Source organism: Penicillium verrucosum, assembly GCF_028828655.1.
Source record: "Penicillium verrucosum strain IBT 35672 chromosome Unknown utg000003l_segment0_segment0, whole genome shotgun sequence".
Lineage (NCBI taxonomy): Eukaryota > Fungi > Ascomycota > Eurotiomycetes > Eurotiales > Aspergillaceae > Penicillium > Penicillium verrucosum.
In genome coordinates, this window is record NW_026643212.1 from 4,019,981 (window position 1) to 4,046,933 (window position 26,953).

Here is a 26,953-nt window from a genome sequence, read left to right on the forward strand (position 1 = left end):
GCTGGAAGAAAAAAAAAAAAAAAAAGTGGCGGATAATATAAAGTCCACGTTTCCGTGGGACGAACATGGATAGGCTAGTGTCGACGATGGAGACTGAGGTGGAGACAAGCTGCGCGGTGGTGGGCAGCTGAGATCTGGTGCGTACTCCATGTCTCTCTCTGGATTGTCTGACATTTCCGACATCCGCATAGACACTCGTAGAAGTCAAATATATACTCGGGTAGCAGAATTAGAGAATAAAATGGAAAGTGTTTCATGGATATTTGAATGTCGAAGGTTCCTTTAAACACCTAGTAATGCAATTTTGGCGGTTTTTTTTTTTCCAGGGGCACTCAATGTAATGGAAATATGCAAGCTGGAGAGAAAAGAGAGAAAAAAAAACACAAAGTAGAGTAATTCACAGAAATGATTCAATGGGAGTCCCAATGCCATAGTTTGTCGTATACCCATTTGCGTGTTGATTCCAACAAAATAAGTTCCCGCTTGGTAAACGCGACCAAAGAGAAAGGGTATCAAAATATAATGTCTGACCAAAATCTCCGCGTACCGGACGGCAATGCGACATGTAGAATGAAGTCCAGGGGAAGATGAGAGGAAAAAAAAAAAAAAAAAAAAAACATTAAGAAAACACAGAGAAAAAGAAAGATGTCAATCTATCAAGCTCGCCGTATCCTCAACTCCGTGAATCGTAAATGGTAGAGAGAAACATTATAAAAGGCTCCCAGTCGTAAAATGAATAGAACGCTAACGTTGCAAATGCCGTGTAACGTTGAATGAACAGAAATAGAAAAAAATATAACCCCGAACCTCAAGGTCCAGGTTCATCGCCACTCTAGTGATGAGGAGAGGGCATGTGCTCCGATCCATCGACATCACTAAAAGGCGACTGTCGTTGAGACTCCGTATCAGTCCCACTACGCATTTGATTCCGCAGCGCAGGAAGCTGTCGCCTCCGAGCATTGATAAACCAGTTGCTGATCTGCATAAAAAAAAAAAGAAAACCATTAGCAAACCAACCATGCCAAATTGTCAGTCCTCGGTTACAAAATCTCACCTGACTAATTGAAAGTCCTGTCCTCGTCATAAACATCTGCTTATCCTCTTCACTGGGATACGGGTGATCAAGATGCTCATGGAACCAAGCCCGCAGAATATCCGTAACAGGCTTAGGCAAATTCCCCCGTCTCCGCTTCGTCTTAGGATCAATGGGGTCTCCCATGATTCCGAAATTCCCTTGCCCGTGCCCCATCATCTGCGGCGACATCTGTTCATCCGCGTACGCGATAGCAGGGTGCCCGTACGGTGATTGCGGATGCATGATGGGCTGTGCAAAGTGCTCTCGCGGATCAGCGGACATGGTTGCTGCCGTCGGCACGGGCTGGCGGTATTCCTGCGCGACGAAAGGGTCGGAGCGTGGGGGTCGCTCGGAATATCCGTTGCTGGAGGGATTCATTGATCGGCCGGGTATAGAGTCCAGGTCGCGGATTGGGGGTAGAATTGGGCTGGGACCACGGGATGCGTGTTCGGATAGATGCATGTGGTGGTGGCCCGGATCTGGCATGCGGGGTTGGTGGTCTGGGCCGCGGGAGACTGTATATTCACGGTGGGAGTCATAGGGCATATTGGTGGATTGATTGTGTGGGATTGAGCGGGGGTCGGCCATTTCATGGCCTGATGGTGGGCGGTCTTGTGAGTGTCGGGGGGTGGTGTAGAATGGGGAAGTTGATTCGATTTCATCATGGAGGTGAGCGGGGAGGAGCTGAGGGATGTTAGATATGGATTCCCGATTGTATTGCTTTGGAGGAAATTAGGGTTATTATCTTACCTCGCGGAATGAGGGGAGGGTTTGGTGAGGGTGTCCGGTTGACGACTGGGTTGTATACGAAATAGCCATCTTGGTATCTTCGTCTACCTCATAGGACTGGGACATAGACAAGGTTTGTGGGGAGGGACAAGAGTTGAAATGTCCGTAGGCAAAGAGTGTCACAAAGTATTACAAAATAGAACTATACTCGACACAGTCAGAATCGAATATCAAGACGAGTTTGTATACTCCAGGAAAAGGGTATAAAAGGGAAGGGGCAAAAGTATCCAAAGTAACACACTCACCAGGGAAAGCAGGCTGATTTTACGTTGACATGGTAAAAAAAAAAAGAGAAAGGCCAAGATTATATGCAAGGTTGGGGAATGAGGGCAAAGATGGAAATGTGGTTTCCCAAATAATGCAGGGCCCCGTACATTATTTCAACCAAAAAAAGATAAAAGTGGAAAAGTGGTTCTAAAATCTACATTAAAGTAAATTAAAATAATATAATAATATATAATATAATATAAAAAAAGAAAATTAAGGAAATTAAAAAAAAAAAAAGAAAAAAAGATCCAGCTGTTAAATGTCCATGGAAAAGTAAGAACAGGGGGGCCGAAAAATGACGATCGTGGGCTTTGGTGGGTACATGAGTCGGAGCACCAAGTACTCCGTGTCAAAGGGCATGCAGAGCGGAAAAGGCGTAAATTCAAGAGCTCCTTCAAGGTTGACAGATAGATAGAGTACTTGGTTAGAAATAAATAGTCTTAGCGTCAATATCTATCTCACGAACTACTCCCCGGTTCCATATATTGGAGATATTTTAGAAGTTCCAGGGGTTTGATTGGATGGTTCGGAGTAAAGGCATCTTTTAAAAAGATAAATTGAAAATAAGAATAATAAGAATAATTCCAAAAAGAAAAAAGACAGAAAGAAAGTAGTGGTTCACTAGTGTACGTCAAGTTCGAGAATCCCATGCCAGTGCTTATAAGCAGCCACTATTACCATTTACCCTAAAAAAGAGATCTTCCAAGGTCCTTTAAAACCAAACTAGAACATGACAGGACAGTACAGAACAGTGTAGTTAAAAGTAAAAAAAAGGTATAAAAGAGCAATTGAAAGAAAGATATACTATATTATAGGAAAAGTTGTAGACAGCCACAGGAGTAAGGAGGAGGGGGAATTCTGTCATAAGGTGCCTGAGTTAGGCTAAAGTTAATTCTATACTTGATCATTCAGTAATTAATTAAAATATATATTAAATCAAATTACATCCACATTGCTTTTTCTGTGGGGAATCTGGGAGATTCACTCCGTACTCCGTACGGAGTAGTTCGTGGCAAAATAAAACAAAAGGGAAGAATCATCCACTCCCATAGAAGAGGAAAAGACAACCCGAAGTATTGAACCAAAGACATGTACGGAGTAAACCAAGCCTCACTCGTATCGTAAAAAAAAAAGAAAAGACAGAAAGAAAAGCCAAAAAAAAGAGTCTAAGTGGATCTACTCGACAGACACCGAATCGAAGAAAAAGATCATCGCCCCAATGAGAGTTATCACTGGTTCCAAGAAGATCGTGTTCCGAGAAGAGCTTAACCTGGATGGTGGGGACAAAAGACAGAAAGGTTCTGGGTTTCATTTGAACGAATCAGAAACAGTACAGATGACGCCTCGGATCGATCGTAGATTGCCCAGAGCCTCTCATCGGGTGATTGATCGACCAAACGGAAAGGGAGAGGGGCTGGTATTGGGTTACAGGGATAGATCGCCTAGGGGCTCTTGGTTCTTCAATTCGTATCTCCACTTCCTTCGAGAGCTTGTGGCGTTCAGGGCTTTTTTTGGGGGTTCTCTTTGGCGTCCGGGTTTCTTTCCTGTCTCTCTCCGTATGTCAGATCAAGGATCATCCGGAGAACCCGCTTTGGTTTTTTCCTTTTTTTTTTACCTCCCTTTTTTTACGTTATGTACTCGTGAGTTGGTACGTTAGTGGCTGTTGATGTGATTGGAGTGAAGATACGCTTCGCATATGATATCTCTTAGGTGTGCATTTTTGGTACTTATACTTAGCTTAGGATGTCACCGATCGAAATTTGAGTGATTTGGATCTTTGCCTCGCGTATCGCGTCCACACTATGTACGGAGTAATCTGGACCACTATGTTGTATATTCTGGGGCAGTTTCTCAGCTTGACACGACACACACACTAACAGACCCGCTATAGAAAACTAGTCACATTCTGACAATTTAATAATGGCGCAAGTCTGTCATGTCTGGAGATCCCTGGACAAAGCTGAGTGTGATCCAGCCCAGTCCCAGTCAGCCAATCAAGTCGTCACAATGGGGTTCCCTTTTCACAATTTTTTGGTGATTGGATAGGTTCCTGGTGAATCTTGTAACGATGTACCTGGCACAATGTGCTATGAAAAGGTAGTCAGAATAGTATATTGGAATTGTTATTAATCCCCTTTAGGGAGTACAACAGCCCTATATTCTAACCCCTATCTATAATAACCCAACCCGTCTTTTCATCTGACACCAGAGTCTATTCACTTCAAAGTTTAATAACTGAACTTAACATCGCCGTCACCTCGGGCCCTAAGGTATGTCCTTTCGGCCCATGTTGATCCACCCATCAAAAGGAAGATCCCTGGTAAATTAAAATAAACCCAATTATTCCCGATCGGAAAATGGAGCCACCTCGAAGCTTTGGATCTACCGAAACTTCTTTTTTTTTTTTTTTCATTCGCCGTTCCGGGGATCTGACTTGAAAAATTGGAACGTCTAAGTTTTATTTCATGAAAATCTCCAAACCGAGATCATCCGTACTCATAAGCTAACCAAAAGAAAGGGAAAATAAATAAAATAAAATAAAATAAAGGAACCGGGATTTAACCGATCGTCATACCTGCCATCCCCTTAGGCCCATTCACGAGATCAGAGATCGTACATGAAGGAATGCAGATCATCGGATCTCGCAGGCAACCAGGATCTTCCTTTTAAAAATGACTGGTCCAAATTGCAGGTGATTGGTCCTCTCAAAGCTCTGAGTGCATTAGAGGGGAAATGGAGAGGGGTAAACATAGCATCTTGCCTCTCTTCTGTCTACACTTTGGGCCTCTATAGCCCTAGCGTCGGAGGAATTACTCCAGATCGGTGGTAACACATACTGATCCATGGATCCATGGATGTGCATCTGCAGTATTTGTCATTTCCGTTTCCCGGTTCTTGGGTCTACCGAGGGTTAATTTGTATTTTTATTTTATTTTATTTTATTTTGTTTTATTTGTATTTTTATTTTCTATAATTTGTATTTTACTCTGTATTTTTCTTTTATTTGTATTTGCATCTGCAATTGTATTATTTTTATTTTATTTACTCCAATTTTGAGTGTCTAACCTTATTTTATTATTCTGACATTTGATCTTCTATTAAGGAGTACATCGAAGAATTGTTGATATCAAATTGCCAATCCCTTGAACACTCAATAGTCTCCAAAAGACGTCCGACTCCTATTTTCTTCTCTCCTTGTAGGTATCAGGAAATAACTTCGATTGGGAATATAATAAATCATAATAATGAACTCCATAGCGGTATAGTACATAGTACAAGTACTCCATAGCATAGTAACAGAACAATACAACCTTAGACATCCAAAAAGGGCCTTCTGCATGAATCCAACCCCAAACTAAATGTCCAGACCGTTAATAGGTGCATATCCTCCAGCATGTACCTGGTTAAAATCTGAACAATCCGAATTGTTTTGCTTATTTGGCTGCCCAAAACAACCTAGGCTCATGTCACCGGAGGACTGTTCATGCATGATTTACGTGTGCCAAGAGTATAGTTCGTGATAAAGCCACCAATCCCTCGCCGCCATGCGCGGTGATATTACACCCTCTTTTTTCGATTGGTCCGATCAATACGTTATTGGTTTGAGATGGGGCCTTGCTTTTTTCAAATGACGTGGGTGGGTGTCAGACGTCTCTTTTCTTGGAACGGGTCAGGCAGTTAGGCTGGACCCGGAAATATAACTCCTATACCCATGTAGGGACATGACTTCTTGGAAGGTGAATAGGTGTAGCCACGGGAAGGAACTCGGGTGATCGGGTGATGGATCGGTGAGTTATGCATTAGTGCCTGACTCGGCGCTAGAGACCATGTCGATAGTACAACATACTTTGTTTCTTTGTCTGCTGTCTGCTCGGCTAGTGCTTTGCTACCCTTGTCAGCTAAATTTAGAGCCGATACCTAGCTTCGACTTGCTCGATTAGGAAAGACTTCGATTCTATGTGACATGCCAGAAATACGACTTCCTGCTATACTTCCTAATGCAATATCATCGGCGATATAGACAAGCATATATCCCCGTCCTAGATGGCACTCACTCCATTTTTGAACCACTAGGTCATGTACGAGTACGGAGTAGCGAGCAAGACATAGTTAGCCCACTTATCACATGTGCTAAACAAGTCACACTCCCTCGAAGAATCTTTCTATCATCTGTCTTTGAACTTTCCAACATCGCAATATCATGGCCCAAGAAAGTCGAACACTATAATAATTTTGTTCTATTTAATATATCGCAGTGGGAATATCTAAGCATTGTCCCGGCTTCGAATAATATCTTGTGTCTGCAACTTGTGTCTATAAGGGTGGAAAAGCTGAGAGAGCAGAAGAGAGACACGCTCTTAGATATCCTGAGCTAATGGCCTGGCATTCCCGGTACCTATCTCAGCAATAAAGAAGAGTAACCGAATTCTATCCCGAGATCCTATTGTTAGCTCAGAAACAGCAAGGCTTATAAACAGCAGATAAACAATCAGATCTGACCTCTGACCTCTGACCTAGAGCAAGCACCACACAATCTTAGCAGCGTGAACATGGACATCCGATTTCTTCCTTCTATAGCGATAAACACCTCATTGGAGGGCGATAGGTGTATTTTCATTTCATCCTCCTACAGCCTGATACTCAAAGTTCTGGCGCGTGAATTAAAGCACTTTCGAATCCCACCCGACTCGAAATTTTCTTCAAGTCTGTCCCATAGTCGTTCACCTTCTTGTCTTGTAATACCCGTAATTTCAATGAGTTCTGGGCGATGAAGCACAGATCGAGTTTGCACATCTTGGATGGTGGCTTCGATAGTGGAGTAGAGGAGATCAGACCGTGAAGCACTGGGCGTTGGAGTGAAGTTATTTGCGGAAATTGTGATGGGGAGGAGGTCTGCGTTCACTTCGTATTGCGACATTTTCACAGTAAGTTGTTAGGGAAGAAATGTGGAGGATGTTCATTAGGTGAGGATTGTTGCTTGTTGGAAGAATATCTCTGAGCAGCCATCCTTTATGAATAGCTCACGTACCGCCTTGTATATCTGGACGAACCTTGGAAAGGATTCAATAGAAGGGCAGCAATTAGTTCATACTATTTTACGTGCAGAGAACCATTGGATGTTTAACTCTATTTCCTGTTTCTAGAAGATACTGTGAAGTCTAACACTACCTACCTATATTACTACCTGTATTACAGCTGGACCTGTAAAGATGACATATTTAATAGGCTACATTATCCGACAGGAATGCCTCTATCAAACCTTTGGCATGTATAATAAGTGATTATTGCTCTTTGATTGTTCCAAGTTTCCAACTGTGAACTTTGAGCCTCGCATGGGAAGATGTGTCTCTTACACGAAGTGTGATTCTTTTTTACTGCCTTTCTATACATATAAAAAGAACATATAAAAAGACATAACACGGCCGCATAAGCGACTATTCTTGTAACCTGTGAATGGGCCGAGGCTCTCCATCACCTCGTGTTGATTGGGTCTTCGGACAATCAAGGCACCAAAACTATCCATAGCAATGCTACGATTCATTGATTTTTGCTGATTCAGTACGAACAGAAGCAGTAGAAAGAGTGCATTCACTTGAAGAGCAGCACAGCCATAGAGGCACAGCTATAGTGGGTGTTGAGTCCTTCATTTCCGAATGGGGACTTGAGACAAACAAGCTCTGTCGCTGTCTTTAGTCCGATCGTAAAGGAGATATCCGAGACTCGCCGCTTCATTCGATGCTATCAAGCAGGTAATCGAGGATTGTTGCTCAACTTCGGCAATGAAGATAACTTCACGCTACGGCAAACGTTTCACAACATGAGCTTCATAGAGATGCACCGAATTTCTCCAATTCTAGACGTTGAGGAGCTCACATCAGGCGTCCGAAGCCTCCATATTCCATATTCGTATGGAAGCAAACTTCACACTGCGTCAAGTCCTTGATGCGCTGATCGCGTAGATATTTCTCTTGGAACAGAGCTTCCCTCTGGACTACACTCGCGCATCGTGCATATGCCTCTCGTTTTCAACGATGAGAGGAGCCGCATAGCCCTTGCCCGCTACTTCGACTATTCGTTCCACGGCACCGTGCCTACCTAGCAACATTGAGTTCCTGCAGAAACTTAATGGACATGACAGTCCCGATCGGGTGAGAATAATCTCTATGAAGGCGCATTCCTGCTGTTAGGCCTTGGTGATGTATACCAAGGGTCTCCCTGTGCTGTGCCACTGGATCCCCGTCATCGTCTCTTCGGAACGAAGTACAGCCCATCCCGATTCTTCACACGTTGTGGCGCTGTCGGTATTGCTGGTCAATACCTATGCATCTATGCAACCGACTCACCTGGCGGGTATCAGCTCGTCGGTCGTACGGTTCCTATCTGGGGTGAGCTCCACATGTCTGGACTAGGCGAGAAGGCCCCGTGGATGTTCTCACTCTTGGACCAGATTCGTTTCTACCCTGTCACCGAGGAAGAACTTTCAGCAGCGGGGGCTGATGGAACCTCCAGTGATCTTATCAAAATCTCTGATGCTGAGCTAGATCTCAATGAATATGAGAAATGGCTGACAGAGAGCAAGGACGATGTCACTGCTGTTCGGGAGCAACGATACATAATGCGGCCAGGTTTGGGACATGAAAGCGACAAAGCTATGGCCGGATAGCGCGTGAAGGCAATTTTGCCAGGGTGATGTTTCCGTTGCGTTATCGAGGAGGGAGACGAGGTTCAAGTAGGAGACCATCTGGTGAGTACAACGGAAGTTAGTATCAATGGCCAAGTATATTTAGATCTGGATCGAGTCCAACAAAATGGATGTCAAGATTTGTGCACCAGTCAGTGGGAAATGTGTGAGGTTGCTGGTTGCAGAGGGAGACACCCTGGGGTCCAGTGACGATGTTGCTATTATTCAATAGGTGATGCCACATGTACATACAAAAGGAGCAACCCCATGAAATATGTTCAGATAATTCATTTCTTCATTTCGTTGATAAGAACCCCGTTGGAGGGGAGGGAGTGCTGTAGGCAACTTTTCTCATAGACCAGTGAATTGACAAGGGTACGCGAGCTCTACGAGCCTCGGAATGTGGCTGCCTTTACAGCAGCCAAATCGCCGACCTCTTCATGAAGCAAGCGAAGTACCTCGTGAGCAAACGGAGCAGCAGATGCTCGTACCTGCAGGACCCAGCGAAGCTTTTCGAGTTGTTCAACGTAACCCGCTGCTCCATCCATTTGAGGACTCGTTGCCCACAAAAGACCAGCAAACGCACCGACTAAAGCCACCCGGGCTGCTGCCGCAAAACCCCAAAATGATTGAATATGTTCGGAATGAAAAGATTCAATCAAGTTCACTGCCGACGTCAGTCGGGCGCGGGCAGCGGTTCGAATCACTGAACGAAGAGATGGTGCGCTATCTGGAGTCAGAACACGGTACATAGAAGAGCCACCAGTGACAATATTCACCCTGAAGTAGACATCAAGACTAAGCAGCATACAAATCGTGTAATACCAGGACGCAGTGTGAAGAATTCGTCAAGACGAGGAAACAAATATAATGAAATAGAAACAAATATTGATTTATGCATGTTCGACTAAACCCGGAAGAAAGATCATAACCCAATAAACCCGAACAAAAATTGGGATAAGAAAAAGAATGCAAAAGAAGAAAAAAGACAAGAGAAAACAAATAACCTCCCGCTAAAAGAACTTGAATCAGGCAAAGAGCAAAACGATAGAAGGCCAGTCGACGACCTGGTCGAGTGTGTCTAGCCATGAGCTCGGACCAAAAGAAATAATAACCGCATAGCTTTTGCAGATATGCAGGCAGGATGAGACAAAATATGTACAGATGAAGGACGAATAATGTCTTTTGCACAAGATTGCAACGAGCATTGAGTCATCAAGGCACAATGTGTCAAGACAATTGAGGTGATCACCAAGTTTCCTGGAAAAGCAAAGTTAGCATAACCCCCAAAACATCAGAACACACCAAAACTTACAGCAATATACTGTCCAGCCTCCTTCTTCCGCTGCCAGAACATATCGGCCTCTTGAGCATTAAGATTACCCTTGGCCATAGCAACCTCAATAAGAGCAGCCTCAACACCCTCACCCATACCCTTACCCGAACCACAAACAAAGACACGACCGTCAAGCGAGTTGATAACAAACCAAACAAGATCAGCCTGGTGTCTCACTTCTTCCTGCACATAGCGACTCTCGCCCTTACGGCTCTGCACAACAGTGCGCACCTTATCCTCATGCACGCCCCACTCTCCCGAGTAAAGCTCATCAAGCAGCGAGTCACGGACACCCTGCAAAACCCAGACCTTGTTGGCGCAGTTCGCCGACTGGAGACGGCGCTGCACAAAGCCGCGGAAGGGCGCGATTCCAACTCCAGCACCGATGAGTAGCATTGGGCCATCTGAGGCAAAGCGCGTCGCGAGCGGGTTCGCCATAAGTCCTCGGAACATGGGCACGTGAATATCGAGTTTCTTGCCGGAGGCGTCGGCGGCAATCGCTTGCCGCGCGAGAGTCTCTAGGTATCCGGACCCTACACCTGTGCGTGACCCACCGCGCCAGTCATCGGATTCGGCGACTGTGACAGCGACTTCTATTAGGCGTCGGCATTCGCTGCCTTTGTATTGGCAGGAGATCTGGGGATCCTGGGAGAGGGAGTAGAAGCGGGGCATGAGGGTGTTGAGGACGGAGAGGAGGTGGTCAAGGGGTGGTTGGGAGCTGGAGAAGGCGGTTAAGAGTTGGGTAAGAGAGACGAAGGAGCTTGTGCGTATGTCACAGAAAGCGCCTTGGCCTTGGGCCGAGGAGAGGTATTCGAGGATCTTCTTCTCGTTTGGCTCGCTTGTGTACTCGGCAAGTAGGCGGAAGAGTGGCTTTGTCGGGGCGTAACTTTGGATGTCAGAGCACCAGCTTAGGACTTCGCGGCGGGTAGTGATGAGTTCACGAGGCTTGTCATCACCCCAGATTGTTGGCCAGCGGCCATTGGTTGTGCGCATGAGAATTTTCTTGTCGCGCATGGACTTCGGTATGCCTAGGAGGTTGAGGACCTCTTCGACTTCAGAGTCCTTGTTCTTAGGGCACACGCCAATTGCACCACCAACTACGAAATCAACCATCCCACTCTCGGCGGGGTAGTCGGTGACATCGATATCAAAGTGGTAGGTACGCTTCTCGGCGCCGGATCCTGTCAACTCACGGGCGTGGTAGACAGGTGCGCGGTAAACCTGGTAAGGTGGGTGCGGCTGCACGAATTCCGGCGGGTGATCTGCGGGGCCAAAGGTCATCTCGACCGCCGATGCGGGGATCGGCTTGAAGGAAACAGTCTTCTCTGGCAGCGGGGCGATGTTGGAAAGCTGACTATCCATGGTGAGGAGATCGAGGTTTAGCTTGAGGCTGTCAAAGGCCTTGTTGCCGACAGGTCCAACGATGGAATTGAAGCCTGAGATCGGTCCATCTACAGGGCGCAATGCCTGTCCCCGGCAACAACCCCCACCACAGCAGAGGGATTGAAGCTTCTGAGTGCCTGCTGTACCCACATTCTCCAATACCCTTCGCATATCGTCCGCATTTTGTGAAATGAGGACAGTTGATGCTCGTCGACGTTGCCGACCACCGTCGACCTTTTCCTCTACATTTTCTTCCTCCGATTGGGACTCGGTAGTTGGTGTCAGAGGGGTATCGGGAGAATTTGAGCTTGATACGGTGCCCTGGGAGGAGCCCGAGGAGATGACGTGAAAATTGGTGTCGGTCACTGAGAGCGAACGCACACCTCGAGGCTCTTCCGGAATTGGGTTATCTGGGTGGGAGGTTGAGGACACTGGGATTTCTTGATAAGTGCCTCTCCGGGGCCGGGTTCCCGTTGAAGCATAAGTCGCCGACGGCATGATGGATTGAACAGCGTGAACTAATTCGATATATCAGAATGTAAGTCTCAACGATTGGGTTGGGATTGAGTGTTATTCGCATACCCATGAGGAAATTTGGAGGAGAGTTAGGAGTCACCGAGAAGTTGCACAAGAATCGGTACAACGAGAGAAGACCAGGGTATATGAGTCGAGACGTAATGGAGGTTAAGAAACTTCGGTGACAACCCCCTTTTTTTGGCTTTCTATGAATAGAGCATGGGAAGAGAAGAGTGGGATGAGGGAGGAGAGCGTGGACCCGAAGAATGGTCGGATAGTTCCGTACAGAGAATCGGGAAAGTGAAAATGACGGTATGGGAATGAGAAATACAGGTCTCACAGCGTTGAAGATCGGAAATAGAACAGGGAAATTATCAGATTTGCCACATTCTTTGTCACCGGGTATGTTACACGGTTGGTTCCGGCATTGATATTTTACATATTTTACATATAAGAAAAGGAATATACAACATTAACTATGAAATATTGACTAACGTTGATCTTGGCCGTCAGCAGTAATAAGGACTCGACTACTGGATATGGCCTTGACTCCATTTGGGGTCATCGTATCCATCCAGATCGACGGTGCATATGAAGATGAACTTGTACATTACGTGTATTCGGTGGCGGTGGGAACAACCGAGAAGAGTCCCGGTCGGCTGTTAACTGAACTCGGAATGACCACACATAGTAAGATGTCAGATGATTGCAATTTCAAATATTATCCTATAATCTATAACTTACGTTTATAGGGGTTCTATAGGGGATAATTTAAATTGCTATTGGAAAAAAATGTATGTTCCGAGGTGGGCCGACAGAAAATGTTGAATTTGGAAACGTGTAATGTACGTAATATGACAATACCATACACATTACCTCGGTTATCAGATCAATCAGATAGCAAGCGGCGGATTTGTCCGCCCTTTTAAGTAATCAATCCCATCTGATAAACCAACTTGTTACACACAACATACATTACGTTCACATTCATCTCCACATGTAATTCTGTTCTATCGGGGCAATCCCGGAACAGGGGGTTTAGTTTATATTGCAATCCAACTCCATATAACTCCCCTGACCCGAAGCCTTTAGCCCCCATTCTTGCAAAATACAAAATGGATCTCTCTCTATAGACTTCCCCACTTTCCGGCCAGTAAGACCTAACCTTTTGTGCCACGTTGGCCCATCACAGATATCCTAGTTTACATGTCCCTAACCCTCGGTAACTCAATTTTCCAACCATCCGGTCCAAAGTGGGGATGCCAGGCCGAGATCAATCAGTGGGTCATTATTGAATGAGCTAGGGATATTCTAGAAAGTCAGTAAAAATTACAGACCCCCTGTATTCACCGACGAGCATAGCCTGAAACCACTCCCTGCCGATATCGCGAGCCAACTACTCTACACGTAACTTATCTCCGTGACTTTTAGTGTCATCACGTCTCTATTCAATGTACCAGTGGCGCTGCATTGGTTCAATATATTCTGTGTTACGGAAGGGCAAGAATACTGGGCTTCATAAAACTCGGTAGTCCTGGAGGTCATGAAGCGGTTGTGTGATGGTGGGAGGAAAGCCTGGAAGAGCTAACGCTAAGTTCCATCTGATAACTTAATTTTGACGCCGATGACTAGTTAGCTAAATGGTCGAGCCCTTGTGCTTAAGCCCCCGAGACATCTAAATCGAGTAACTATCACCATGAATAGGGGTGGGCGCCACGTCATTATTGTACAACGTAAACTGGCCTGTGTGAACAAGACGAATGAAATAATGATACTCAAGGTTATAATAACAACAGAATCCCAAGATCGTACCTATATACGAAGTACGTCACGTCATCACATCGTCCATCGTCAAATACACAACATCCAAACATAGACAGAAAAATAATAACAGAAAAAGAAAAAGAAAAGAGACAAACCCTCTAGCCCAAACAAACGTAATCTTAATTACTTTCATCCCGATGAACCAAAGCCACAGGCGGGATAAAATGATGTCTCCCCCAAACCAAATAATAAATTGTCGCAGATCCAACGATGCCAACATACATCGCCACGCTCCAGTTCATCGTTTCAACAGTAACATCCGTCGTCAAGGGAAAGAATGCAAAGACATAAACTGGACAGAGGAACGACAACGCCCCCAGATTCACCGCCATGCCAAATTTCCCGAGTGACCACCGATGGTGTGGGAGCGGCTCTCCCCGAATCCGTTTTAGGAATACGCATGCGATCGATATGATATACGCAGACAACAGGGATGTGATCGTGAGTGAAATGACAGCGTTCAAAGCGACCTCCGACCCGATGTTGATCATCGATAGTAGGATTGTAATGACTAGAGACACCATGACGGAGTTCAGGGGGATGTTCCAGCCTGGTGTGACCTGGCGGTTACATGTTAATACAGCCGAGTTCAACACAGGGGTCAGAACAGGGAGAAGATATGGCTTACATATGCGAAAAAGGATGAAAAGGGCAGCCCCTCGTCCCGGGCAAACGACCAGAGCTGACGCGATGCCGTCGCGACTTCGGTGATTGTACTAGCGGTCAACGTCACCACCAGCACGGCCGTCATGGCGTTTGTCGCGGCGAGGCTGCCCGTGGTATTGTAGAAGATCTGGATAAATGGGAACCTCGTCGGGGTATCAAGGATTGCGTCGACCTCGCCTAGTGTGAAGCACAATGTGACCAGCATGATGAATCCCAACAACGCGTTGACGGCGACAGAGGTCATCATTGCCTTTGGCAGTGTCTCTGATGCGTCTTTGATTTCCTCGGCTTTTCAATATCAGCATGATATACTAGGTCTGAGATCGTTGAAAGAGTTCATCCTTACACATATGAACCGAGCAATCATAACCAAGCATGGATGTTATGGTAGTAGATAAGCCGACCATTGTGGCTGTCCCAGGGTTATCCCAGCCGCCCCCATTGTTGAACGTGGTGAAGACTGCGTGGGCGTTGTTGCGTGGTGCGAGTACCCACAACGGGATAATGATGGCGAACACGCCAACAATATGAATGATCAAGATCAACCCTTCCACAAAGGGAAGATTCTTCGCTAGGAAAGTGTTGAACATGATTGAGAATGTCGAGATGGCAATTACTAGCATGGTTCCGTGCCATCGTTGGAAGTCATAGTCTGGCTGGTTCAAGACGATCAGGCCTTGGATGATTGTGCCGGCGAGGTAGGCGATAGACACAATGGCGCATTGCCACCCCATTGCAGAAAGCCATCCTGAGATGATATGTTAGCTAATTAGAGTTACACAGGGACTAGTTAGCTATATTACCTGTGATATAGCTGAGATATTTCTGTCCTCTCTTTGGTGCGAACTCCGATACCCAATGATACTGTCCACCGGCAGTGGGGGCCCTATTTGTCGATTAATTAGCGGTGCACTGGTCAGAAACAGCAAGCTGACAGTCACATACATCGAGGCCATCTCAGCAATGCTGGCATAGACAAGGGTAAACCCGGTTGAGACACCGATGAACCCCCATATCAAGCCCGCTGTACCACCGTCGGTCAAGCCAGCCGCCAGCAATCTATTAATGGAATCAGTGGTCTGCACAATCACCATATGCAGGGACTAGCACGCACGTCAAAATAACTTCCCATGTGCAGATCAAAGTGCATCCAAATCCAACAATAGAGATAAACCGAAAGTTTCTCTTCGTGATATTAGCAAGGCCAACGCGGCTGGAACAATAAGAGCTGAGCAACTTACTCGTAAAACCTGCACCCGGCCAAGAGCATTCATATCACGCCGATCTGCCAGCGTACCCATATACCGAGGCTCAACAAGGCCTTTCTGCGCATACTCTTCGTCGTCAAGGCCAGTCATCGTCTGCTGCGAATCAGGTCTGGACCTATTGAAAGCCGTCATAATCGCGGTGACTGAACCACTAAAATAAATATATATCGAAGATAAGACAATAAAATTCCCCGCAAGAAAGTAGGGAGTTGTGAGAATAAAAACAAAAGCCTATGTCTCCTAGCAAGTTGATGCCCCGAAGGATCTAGGATGCGAAGTATAAAAGCGCCCAGCGAACAAAGCACCCTCTAATAAAACTAACAAAAAATGGCCGTAGCCAGAAGAAGCAGGTATCAGGAGAAAATCCAAAGAACTGGAATCATAACGACCACTAAATTGCCGGGATTGAGGCGTGGTATTGACGTGGGAGCAAGGCATGGCTTGGGAAAAATTCACACGCGCCATGTGGGAGAGAACACCTCCTCGGAACACCCAGGCAGCGATCCGAATGATACATCGTTCTTTGCTCGAGGGTGCTGCATCGAATCCGATTGGGAATGGGACTGATGGCACTAATTTTTGAGATTTGCTATCCCTTGTCTCTTGCCCGGAATGGGGGCTATTGCGACCTTGCATGGCAGGGGGGTCTATTTGACGCCTATTAGATCTGGGAGATATTGAAGTCTGGACTGACTATCGGGGTTGTAATTTTACTTTAAATCGTTCTATTCTATCGATTCTAATGCAGTTGTATCTTAATGGTGACTTGTCTTTCTATTCTAACTGTGTATCGAAATGGTAGATAACATAAAGTATGAAAGATAAACAAGACTAGCCCCTTTAGCCCCTTGAACAGACAACGGCACCACTACCCGATACATTTTCGATGCATCACTCACGCTAATCCCCTAATCCCGTAACTCTATTAATCCCTGTCGCCCATCCACTCCATGCTTATAAGACCCGAGTACCCGATAGAGTTGAAGTGGAGCCTAGAATACTTGGATTTATTGACCGCCAGTAAGGTGTTAAACATACTTCGTACCTAGTTTGATCAGTGAGAAGAAGAGGTTACCTGTCGAATGTAATGGGCCAATAGTACCTTTCATGGGTCTTAAGGTGGGTTATTTCGCGTTGACCTAGGAACCCGATTCCAGCGGCCAGTTAACTCCTGTTGGACATTGTAGCCTGCCATTGAGGTGCTCAAAAAAAGATTGAATTGCTGGTTCGGGCTCTCTTGCCATGAATAGTGGTACATGAAGGGACCATTTCCGTCTACCAGTTTGCTCGCCCCATATCCCATACATTGCCGCCAAGGGGAGAAAGAAAGAACGCTTCGTTGCGCCTTGAGGTACGGAACATATCTTGGATAAGAACCGAAATTTTGACGATCTTGCTTTAGCGTCAGGGGATAAAGCTGTCCAGGATTTGTGGAGTATTCTCGATATACTCTGACTCGGCTCTAGGCCCGGAGATTCGTATTTACGTCCGTTTGGGGCGCTGTATAAACAGATATGTTAGTGACATAACCCGATCCTAAGTTTCGGAGGTCGTCATATTGCTTACCTTAAGGTTGTAATGTCTTGTAGTATCAGATTAAGCTGTGGACCATCCTGTGGGTCTGCGCCGTATATTGCTGGTGCTTGTACTACTGCCCGAAGAAATTATAGGATCTATGATCATGGTTATTACTGTTAGGCTTCAAACTCCAGGAGCAGACAGTTAGATTACCTCATTCAGATCCAAGTCGGATCCAAGTCGGATTCAATTCAGATTCAATTCACCTCTCCATACCAGATGCCATAATCGGGACGCCCCGATAGCATCCGAGTCTCCCTCTTCCATTCCACGGGGCTATACGCCTATGTACGTTCCAACTGAATGTTTAAGGGTCTCGAGAATTTGTTTGAAGACGACGATACTAGATCGTGAGCGCAGACAAGGAGGAGATTGAGCTTGCAACGGATGCTAGCTTCGTTTGAGGAGCTGGCGCCATGAGCGCGGTCTGACTTTTCTAGCCAGAGTCCTAGCTAAGGTTAGCTGATTTCTTCATTTAATCCATAGGGCTAACATACTAAGATCTTCCGGGACGGGGATAGGCGCAACAGAGTCGAACTCATCATCCAGAACCTAGACATTGTGTAAATGTGGGGAACGAAAATCACGGAAACTTATTGAGAACAATTTGAAGGGCTAGGTAGACCATATACTAATCAGCTCATAGGAGAAGAATAACTAGGTGTCTACCTAGGTAGGTATTCTTTCTTCTAGGTAATTATAAATATACTGCTTTTTCCGATTTAGGAAGGAACAATCCATATCACGCCGTGGCGCCGAGTGTCCTTGTTTTCAGTGTCTTTCGTCGGCTTTCTCCCTTCATAACAGCAACGATTTCACCAAGGTTCTCCGGTAAAATAATATGGACCACCTCACCAGACATCTGGTCGACCTTATAGTATTTCCCACTCCCCTCAAAGATAAGACCTCCCCCTGGGGATCGCACATGATAGGGGTGCATTTCCCAAGCTGATAGGAAGTAGCGATACGATACCCCCAAGAGTCTATCGCCGCCCACTCACCCTCGTAGTCAAGCTCTTCTGGGTCCATTGTCCATCCGGGAGGAGGGGATACCTAAGTACATTATTAGTATCCCATGTACATCACATAATCCTTCGCTCATCTCAGACATTAGACTTACAGGATGATTTTCGCTCGTCATAGCGATTCGTCTTTGCTTATAGATTATTCGAGCGTATAGGATGCAGCTTGCAACTGCGTGATGGGTCAAGTGGGGAGACCCACTTGAGCGGAATGGAGGGACACGGACATTACGGCCTTATTTTGGCCTTATTTTGGCCTTATTTTGGCCTGGCTATTTCCTAATTGGGACTAGATCTATACCCCCATAAAGTCCTCTACCAAAGCTCAAATGCCTGGCTTTTCAGGCTTATGTGGTAACGGAGAAGAACGGTGATGGCGAGAGCGATATACTAGTTGTCTGGGAGACACTGATTAAGATCGTACAATTCCACCATACTCCATTCCATGCCTGCGAACCAAATGGCGGGTGGATGCATAAACCCCTCGCTTTATTTACCAAAAAGCAAACTACATGGCCTATCGGATGACAACCACCTAAAGACCCACAGCCTAATTCTGAAGGAGCGCATGCTGATCGACGACCCTACAGCGGGCCGCCGTGCCCTAACGTAGTGTGGTAGTCCGTACTACCTCGAAGTTTGACGTGAGGGAGAGAAGGCAAACCACCATTCCAACCAGATGACCTAACCTTACACCGAAGGCAATAATTGCCTCCATTTATACCCTCCAACGGAATAAAGGGATAAACCCGCTATCCACATTCGAACTCCCCCTTGATCCGGCCAGCCAGACTTGCGTACATACCTGAACTCGATAGTCCGTGTTTCTATCGGGTATCGGCATATGACCTCCCAGGACAGAAACAATCACAATCGCAAGCGCGCCGTAGGAGAAACGGAAACTACGTAGCTCAACCCGTTATCGCCGGGCCTTAATGCTTGCTGATTCGGCCTTTCTACAACATATACAACACGTATACAAGCGTCGCGGTCTCAAATCAACCCCCCCTCCCTTCCTCCAGATTCATTTCAGTCCCGTCACCCAGCCCACATGGCTCTCGGATCTGACAGCCTTTCACAGTCGCTCCTGTGTCTGTGTTGATCAGCGCAACTCATATATACATTCCACACAACACTATAGTATAGTTATCCATCCTACCACATGACAACCACGAGAAAAGTGCTTGTCTAGACTTCGTTATTTGAGGTGGCTCCTGCTCCCTCCCCCTTGCCATGGGCCCGTATGTGCCACCAGGTCAATCGCCGCCCTTCGAGGTCGTCGATGACTTGCACCATGGAGCGTGGCTAATAATCACTGCTGCGCTGGGCCTGGTTGTCTCCCTGGTGTGCTTCTTGATTCGGCTATATGTGCGGCTCATGCTGATTCCGCCGTTTGCGCGCGATGATTGGGTTTTGTTAGGTGCCACAGTGAGTTAGGGCTTGAAGAATCAAATCGAGTCGAGTCAGCTTTGCGTTGGACGAGTTATATGAGTACACTGCTGACATGTATCATTTTAATTTCTGTACAGGCTATCGCTGTGGTGCAATCAAGTCTCATCTTTTATGCGTGCTCCCGCGGATTCGGGACTTCTATATCGTTATTGAAGGATGGTCGACTTAATCAGATTCAAGCTGTACGTTGTCATTTCATATTCTATTGCTTTGTTTCATGGACCCAAACTAAACAGTTACCTAAGTTAATTGCAACAAGCGATATCATCGCGCTGATGATCATCTACCTCTCCAAATGCTGCGTCGTGGCTATCTACCTTCGCCTCACGCCGCAGAAACCACATAATCGCGCATCCTGGGCAACACTAGCCCTGTGCACTGCCTGGGTGATTCCGGCTATACTCATTGTCCTAATCAACTGTGAGCTAAACACACCTTGGCGGAGTGACGGTGGCCAATGCAGCAACTTGGTATGTAAAATCACCCCATGATTCACCCCCCCCAACCAACCAACTTCCCGATGTCGTCTCTAATCTTGCAAGAATAGTACATACGATGGCAATTCATCGCCGCCGTCGACGTTATAACCGAAATCCTCCTCTTCCTACTAGCCGTGATCCTCCTAAAAGGCCTCTTCATGTCCATTCGCCGCAAGCTAGCCGTCGGCTTCGCGTTTATATTCCGCTTTCCGTGAGTAATCCGCATCCGCATTCCCAATCTCAAACTCAAGACTAACCGCCTAACCCCAGCCTTATAATCCTCTCCATAATCCACATCTCAACCCTCCGCACAGCCCTAAACAGCAAAGATACCACCCTCGCCGCCGTCGAACCAACAGTCTGGATGCAAGTCGAGCTCCACTACGCCCTAGTTGCATGCAGCGTATTCTGTCTCCGGCCCTTCATGGCAGCGGTCAGCACAAACTATGGTACGGCAGGCGACTCGACACTGGAAAGTAGCGCGTCAAGATCAAACGACACGAAAGAAGGCTCGAAGACCGGGTCTGGCTCAGGCTCAAATTCGAATATCGCTTCGAGATCTATATCGCATTCTCGCTCACGGAGGAAAAGAGCCGGTACGGGATCAAGGTCGCTTATAATTCCTCCGGCCGTTAGTGGTTCTGGTTCTGGCTCTGGCTCGCGACAGTCGGAGAATCATGGCCCGGGTCGGGATGCGCCGCCACGTCTTGATAGCAGTCCCCGTGCGCACGGAGCGCTTGGAAATAATCAAAGAGATGGGGATAGTGGTAGATCGGATACGGTGCGTGCGCCAATGCGCCGGTCGTTGTTCCCGCTCAGCGCACCACGCAAGAAACTGAGCTTTCAGGTGCCAGAAAAGGGGAAGAATGGCGTGAGGACTGGGTCTGGTGGGCCGTTTGCAGTTGAGTCGGATTTGATTGAGCTTATGCCGAGGCTGCATACTCGGCATGAGAGTCGTGCGACTGATGGAGGGGATGTTGAGGGAGCGGATAAAATGGTTATTCATAAGGAGATTCGGTACTCGATTCAATACGAGGATGAGGCGGAGCTGAGGAGGCGGGAGGATTTGAAGAGCAACTCTGTTGATGTTTCTGCTTATGTATAATTTTATCTTATATTATCTTTTTGTAGTGTGTGTGGATGTGAGATATTATGCATAGATAAACCGAGGGCTCGGATATCCTTTTGCTCTGGTGGAGAAGTAGATGCTGCATATGATATTGAAAGCCTCAATGCCTGTGAACGCCGGTCTTGTCGAATGAAATCAAGATATTGCTGATGATAAAAGCTGTACACAAAATCTAAATATTAGAACACTTCAATTTGGTCGCTTGAAAGGATGGGCTTCGGTGCTCCTAAAAAGAAAATCATTAGCTCATAAAAAAAAAAAAAAAAAAATAGACATAGTTGGGAACAAACATACAGCACATAATCGTCCAGACTGATATGATCTGGCTCAGAAAAGATAAGATAGAGGTATTTCAAAGTCTCGGCAAGCCAAAAGCTCTCCATTTTGTCCTCGTGTTTTGGTTTCGAATGACGCACATCGTTGATAGACGAGTGGCCAAACTTAGTCCGGGTGGCCTTGTCAATGTTTAAGAACATGCGCCACGCAGAGTCTTGAAGTGTCTTATCTCCAGTAATCCGGTACATGACGAACAGGGACTCGAGAGCTTCAGGTCTAGACAAGTAGTATGTTAGTGAGCTGCACTATGAGGAATGGGATAAAACTCGTACCTGAGCTTGTACGATGCGTCTTGAACATTAGTCACGCCTGGCGGTAGACGATGAGTCTCAATGTGGTCCTCCGCTTTCTCGCGGTCCGCCTCGGTATCAATAGAGTGCGATATGACATCTGACATCCACTGCTCTTCATCCCACGGACACTCATCAATGTGCTTGCAGGGACTGACCTGAAACACCTCCGGCATAATCCCTGTAGGCATAACATCATATGCCCAGACACAGCCGTCGGTAAGTCCCCGGGCAACATACATATCCTCCGGCCGATTGAAAACCTTAGCACCAATAGCCACGGTGCCACCCATGAAGCACTTGAGGTGGTCAGGCGCGTAATGGAAGGTCTTCGCGCTACTCCGCATTGCAACAACGTTGGCCGTGAAGAGAACATGTTGGTCCTCATCCTGGGTCATTCCTCTGAACAGCAGATTCTCGTTGAATGTTTCAATGGCCTTTTCGTACATCTTGTGATATTTGTCCGTCTGTGCACCCAGGAGAATGTGTTCTTTGGGTAAGTACTCGTATGCGGAATCGGCACATCCGCCGATGGTGAATTCGGAGTCATCGAATGTCATTCGGTCAGTGTCAATCCATGTCGGCCACATGCCAGGCATCCGTGTCTTGTCTTGTCCGATCTCGAGCTCGTTCATAATTCGCTGCACGGCGTCGTAGTACTTGGCGTCACCGGTCAGTTGAGTCAGGCGAGTGAATTCCATTGTCAAGGACCCCATTTCCGCTAAGCTTGTGCGTGAGGATGGTGTTATTTCTTTGCCTTGGGCAGATCTGGGTATTGTCAGTTTCGAATTCTCGTTGCATATTCGTGTTTTAGCATACCTAGTCCACTCCCAACGCACTTGAGGCATACGATTATGCGTATCGAACGCATTGAAGATCATCTCGCCCAGTTCGACAGCCTTTTTCAGCAGGATGGGATGTTTACCCTCGGTCAGGTCATGAGCAGCAATAAATCCACCCATATAACGAATGATTATCTCAAAGACAGGCACCTGTCTGCTCTTGGTCGTTGTGAAGTCGATTTCCTCCAGAGCTTCCAGAGCTAGCTGCAGTTCATCGTCCAGTCCCATAATCACAAGCGCATCTAGCGAATCAACAAGTGTGGCACCCCAGCCATTGAACGTATCCTGGTACCCTCCAGTGCGGGGTTTCACCTCATCTCGCATCCACGCATGGTCCTTATATCCATTCCATGAATGAAGAAACGCCTCCTTTACAGCATCCCGCTTCTTGAGTCTGGCTTTGCGCTCGCTGTGGGTTTCTTCGGGGAAGTTATGCTGAATGCGGGGGATTTTGGCTGAGCTTGTTGGTAGTGGAATATACTCTGTAACGGGGAATCGCTCGGTGATTTGATCTAGACGAATGGCATCATGCCGAATTGTGCCATCTTTTCTGGAGATTGGCTTTGCTAGGCGGCCTCGATATGTTTTTGTACTAGGGAGCCAGAAGAAGAAAACATATGTCGCGACAATCAGAAATAATGCGGTTGATAAAGGTCGATTTTTGCGCTTGTTATACATAACGAATGAATAGAGTAGGGGTGTTGCAAAAAAGACAAGAAATCACAAAAGAACGATCATAGGAAGCCCAGAGAAGGAGTGGAATGGTGTACAAATTGAAGTGTAGGGACCAGTAACAAAGACCGGCATTGATGTCTCAGAGAGAATAGGATCCCTGGGAGTTGGAACAAAGGAGGAAACGGACATATTTTTACACAATGTGGCACGTCATTGATTGTGAGAGGTCTCTGTGAAAGGGAATCAGACGCGGCCGAGTTCTTTGGAGCTCCATTGATCGTCCTTTTGGTGGCTTTCGGAATTTAGTGCAAGGCATGATATCGCATAGGGATGATGATGATTGGTGCAAATTTGGTAATGTGAACCCCCTTCACACCTGGCCACGTAAGACGGCAAAACTGCAGGGTCCAAACTGTGTTATTGTTAAGAGTATTAATAGTCAATCTAGACTTGCGATAAAAGTGCCAAGAGGGTCTTCTATCTCCAGGCTGTGCTCAGTCTGAGGGCGCCACCAAACCCCACTGCGGCCCCTGAGGTTGATCTTTGTCAATTTTAGACTGGAAGATCGCACAATAGGAGACGTGAATATGAAAACATGTGCTTCGATATCCATATGTACCATGATAACATGACTATATCTGAAGTCAAAGTGATCTGGGGAGTATCCGGGGTATCAGGAAGCCGTACCTAAATACTCCGTATGTTGTAGGTCACCTTATTCCCTGTGGACTAAATTCAGCCTTGCCCAGGCCTATGGGTGGAGTCTGGTGATCACGTGAGTTATACAGGGTTCAAAGGCACGTGATACTCATTGTAATGCAGTCACATGACCATGTTTGGGACCTCGTGTAATCCAGACGTGTGTGATTACATAAGAGCATTTGACCACTCGGCCAAAAGATCATAGAGACAATCGGAACGTCGGATTGTCGCTGCAGCGGTATATATATTAGGCCCTAGACTCTGCTCGGGACCACACTCGGGACTCTACAGCTATTACGTAACCCGCTTAGATCCCGGGGGTGTACTCGCCGCCGAATGTACCTAGTTAGCGGTCGCGGCACGAAGTAATTTGACCTGGGTCGTAGGACTGACTACCCGGAGAGCTGTTGAAGCGCCGGTGGAAGTGGTGTCAACTGCAACGGTTCCTGGGCTGTCGATGTTGCCCAGTTGAACTCTAGAGCCCGGGGACGAATGTCCTGCCCCGATGCCCCGGGCACCTGTGAGGCACCTTCGTTCGTCGGGTCTAGGCTCCTAGCAAAGCCATTGAGTACGTCGGCCGGCAGCTTTCCTGCCTGTCGGGCGAAGTCCTTTGACGCCTTTCTAAGAGGATGAGGACGTCTCGATTCGAGGGCCCAATCCGCCGGGTATGGCAAATTTGTGTTCGGAGCTTCAGGGAGGGGCCGTAGGGCTGACGTAAATTGCAGGTGCAAATGGTAGGAGTCGGGGCAATCGTGCCGTCAGTTAACGGTTCCTGCCGACAGGTCGTCGTCAGGACGTACTACCAGATGTGAGTCTGGAACCTAGGGGAAGGAAAGATGAATATCTTCTAGACACGTCCAAGACGACTCAAGACTCAGTAGGCTAGTCGATACATCAACCCCGTAATGGATAGACCACAGGATAAAGAAGGCACGATGGGAGGGGCACGAACTTCAACTCTCGCCCAGGTTTGTTCACAATCCTCTGCTCCCTTTCCCCTAGACACATCATCTAACATGACTCTTTGATCAATCATAGGCAAGCCTGCCAAGCAGTAATAACTTCAGCAATTCGACCTCTGCTTCTAAAGGGCCAAAGACCACTACTAACTTACCCCTATCCCAATCATCTTACTCGCCGTTTCTAGGAGAGTCGTTCGATCTTATCGTGCCCCCGGATGCACAAATTCTTCGCCCGCGCTCCCTAGAGGATATCAACGACGTAATTGAAGAGTTAAAAGACGAATTCGATCGGCATAACCTCGACGCGTATACCCCTAGACCATCGCAATATATCTGGGTTCATAAAATTCCGCAACACCTCTTCGCCCGGTTCGAAACAGACCTTGAACTCTTCCCAGGTGCTCGTGTGGCAGTGGCGCACGCCGAGTCCTCTATATTGTTAAAAGTTATGCCGGGACGGCAACACGAACGTATAGATACCCTCATTCGGATTCAATTCAGATCCAACAGGTTCAATTCAGGTTCAATTCAGATTCAATTCAGATTCAATTCAGATTCAATTCAGATTCAATTCAGATTCAATTCAGATTCAATTCAGATTCAATTCAGATTCAATTCAGATTCAATTCAGATTCAATTCAGATTCAATTCAGATTCAATTCAGATTTAATTTACTCTAGAAGTCCCTATACCTATATTGTGAATCCTATATTATACGTATTGTGATAGAAGGCTTCCTCCGTCTAAGAAGGGAGTAAGATCTGATATATACGATAATACTCCAAGGCATACAATGAAAGAGACTCTTGAATTCTTCAAGGAGTTTAGGGTTATTATGATAGAATAGCCTACCCTTTTACCTGATTTAAACCCTATTAAGGAGGTATAGAACTAGAAGAAGGATTATATTGAGAGAAAGTACAGGGATCAGCACTTTCCTTTATCGAAGCTTCGTGGTATGGTTTAGGAGGCCTAGGATACTGTACCGGAGGAATTCCTATCTGGTCTGATTGATAGTATGATATTTATGTGCCAGGCAGTGGTTGCTGCTAGTACCTACTACATACTAAGATAGTAAGATAGTAAGAAATTGGGAGTTAGGAGTTGCGAGTTAGGAGTGCAAAGAGCCCTGTTTTTAGAAAATTAATATAGTATTCATTTGTAAAAGTACTATATAGAATACTACGCTAATTGTGCAAGGTGAATCTTTATAAGGTAGGCTGTTGTACCAAACGACAACATCTCGAATATGTTTGCGAACCTCTTTCGCTAAGAACGCACCACCACAGACGCCAGACCTTCTCATACAGTCGTCATCGGACGCTGCTGTGAGGACGTAGTTCATTCATGCTTCATTTTTACATCGTATCTCCTTATACAGTCATTGCGGACATTTCTGTAAGGACGTAGACCAATATTTGCTTCATTTACTGTTTTCATCTCCATCTCTATGGATTGTTCTGTCCCCACGGACCACCAACAGATGGGTCGACGGCTGACGTCAGCGCCCTTCTTAACGTCGGCCACCATAGTAAATGCGATAAATTACAACTTGATATCCCCTCTGCTCTCAGACTTTACACCACTTTATTCTCCAGAACAACCTCGTATACATAGAAATTGTTCAAAGGTACCGGATTTTTCTCATCTTTAGTGCTTATCCTAATCGAACTATATAGA

At 46.4% G+C, this 26,953-nt stretch overlaps 9 protein-coding genes across 9 annotated transcripts; 2 read left to right on the forward strand and 7 right to left on the reverse strand.

Moving 5' to 3' along the window:
- Positions 1 to 832: 832 nt before the first annotated feature.
- N7516_009120 (homeobox domain-containing protein) lies at positions 833 to 1,970 on the reverse strand (the record flags this gene model as incomplete). Its single annotated transcript, XM_057221839.1, has 3 exons — positions 1,826 to 1,970; positions 1,055 to 1,759; positions 833 to 979 (listed from the first exon to the last, which is right to left on the reverse strand). Exons 1-3 carry the CDS (start codon positions 1,928 to 1,930, stop codon positions 833 to 835), a joined length of 957 nt encoding a protein of 318 aa, XP_057072111.1. The 5' UTR covers positions 1,931 to 1,970.
- A 4,788-nt stretch (positions 1,971 to 6,758) lies between these two features.
- N7516_009121 (uncharacterized protein) lies at positions 6,759 to 7,049 on the reverse strand (the record flags this gene model as incomplete). Its single annotated transcript, XM_057221840.1, has 1 exon — positions 6,759 to 7,049. One exon carries the CDS (start codon positions 7,047 to 7,049, stop codon positions 6,759 to 6,761), a length of 291 nt encoding a protein of 96 aa, XP_057072112.1.
- Positions 7,050 to 8,144: 1,095 nt separating this feature from the next.
- Positions 8,145 to 8,795, forward strand: N7516_009122 (uncharacterized protein; the record flags this gene model as incomplete). Its single annotated transcript, XM_057221841.1, has 2 exons — positions 8,145 to 8,219; positions 8,271 to 8,795. The coding sequence occupies 2 exons, from the start codon at positions 8,145 to 8,147 to the stop codon at positions 8,793 to 8,795; spliced, it is 600 nt and encodes a 199-aa protein (XP_057072113.1).
- Positions 8,796 to 9,199: 404 nt separating this feature from the next.
- Positions 9,200 to 9,622, reverse strand: N7516_009123 (uncharacterized protein; the record flags this gene model as incomplete). Its single annotated transcript, XM_057221842.1, has 1 exon — positions 9,200 to 9,622. The coding sequence occupies one exon, from the start codon at positions 9,620 to 9,622 to the stop codon at positions 9,200 to 9,202; it is 423 nt and encodes a 140-aa protein (XP_057072114.1).
- A 439-nt stretch (positions 9,623 to 10,061) lies between these two features.
- Positions 10,062 to 12,030, reverse strand: N7516_009124 (FAD binding domain protein; the record flags this gene model as incomplete). The annotated part of the gene is made up of 2 exons (XM_057221843.1): positions 10,062 to 10,073; positions 10,129 to 12,030. The coding sequence occupies 2 exons, from the start codon at positions 12,028 to 12,030 to the stop codon at positions 10,062 to 10,064; spliced, it is 1,914 nt and encodes a 637-aa protein (XP_057072115.1).
- Positions 12,031 to 13,991: 1,961 nt separating this feature from the next.
- On the reverse strand, positions 13,992 to 15,938 carry N7516_009125 (putative GABA permease; the record flags this gene model as incomplete). The annotated part of the gene is made up of 7 exons (XM_057221844.1): positions 13,992 to 14,432; positions 14,501 to 14,826; positions 14,885 to 15,286; positions 15,342 to 15,424; positions 15,484 to 15,597; positions 15,653 to 15,723; positions 15,780 to 15,938. The coding sequence occupies 7 exons, from the start codon at positions 15,936 to 15,938 to the stop codon at positions 13,992 to 13,994; spliced, it is 1,596 nt and encodes a 531-aa protein (XP_057072116.1).
- Positions 15,939 to 17,668: 1,730 nt separating this feature from the next.
- N7516_009126 (uncharacterized protein) lies at positions 17,669 to 18,525 on the reverse strand (the record flags this gene model as incomplete). The annotated part of the gene is made up of 5 exons (XM_057221845.1): positions 17,669 to 17,832; positions 17,882 to 17,936; positions 18,190 to 18,332; positions 18,386 to 18,437; positions 18,505 to 18,525. The coding sequence occupies 5 exons, from the start codon at positions 18,523 to 18,525 to the stop codon at positions 17,669 to 17,671; spliced, it is 435 nt and encodes a 144-aa protein (XP_057072117.1).
- A 1,114-nt stretch (positions 18,526 to 19,639) lies between these two features.
- N7516_009127 (uncharacterized protein) lies at positions 19,640 to 21,442 on the forward strand (the record flags this gene model as incomplete). The annotated part of the gene is made up of 5 exons (XM_057221846.1): positions 19,640 to 19,834; positions 19,936 to 20,040; positions 20,104 to 20,328; positions 20,406 to 20,548; positions 20,608 to 21,442. 5 exons carry the CDS (start codon positions 19,640 to 19,642, stop codon positions 21,440 to 21,442), a joined length of 1,503 nt encoding a protein of 500 aa, XP_057072118.1.
- Positions 21,443 to 21,572: 130 nt separating this feature from the next.
- On the reverse strand, positions 21,573 to 23,612 carry N7516_009128 (glycoside hydrolase family 47 protein; the record flags this gene model as incomplete). Its single annotated transcript, XM_057221847.1, has 4 exons — positions 21,573 to 21,692; positions 21,761 to 22,018; positions 22,075 to 22,860; positions 22,912 to 23,612. 4 exons carry the CDS (start codon positions 23,610 to 23,612, stop codon positions 21,656 to 21,658), a joined length of 1,782 nt encoding a protein of 593 aa, XP_057072119.1. The 3' UTR covers positions 21,573 to 21,655.
- Positions 23,613 to 26,953: the final 3,341 nt, after the last annotated feature.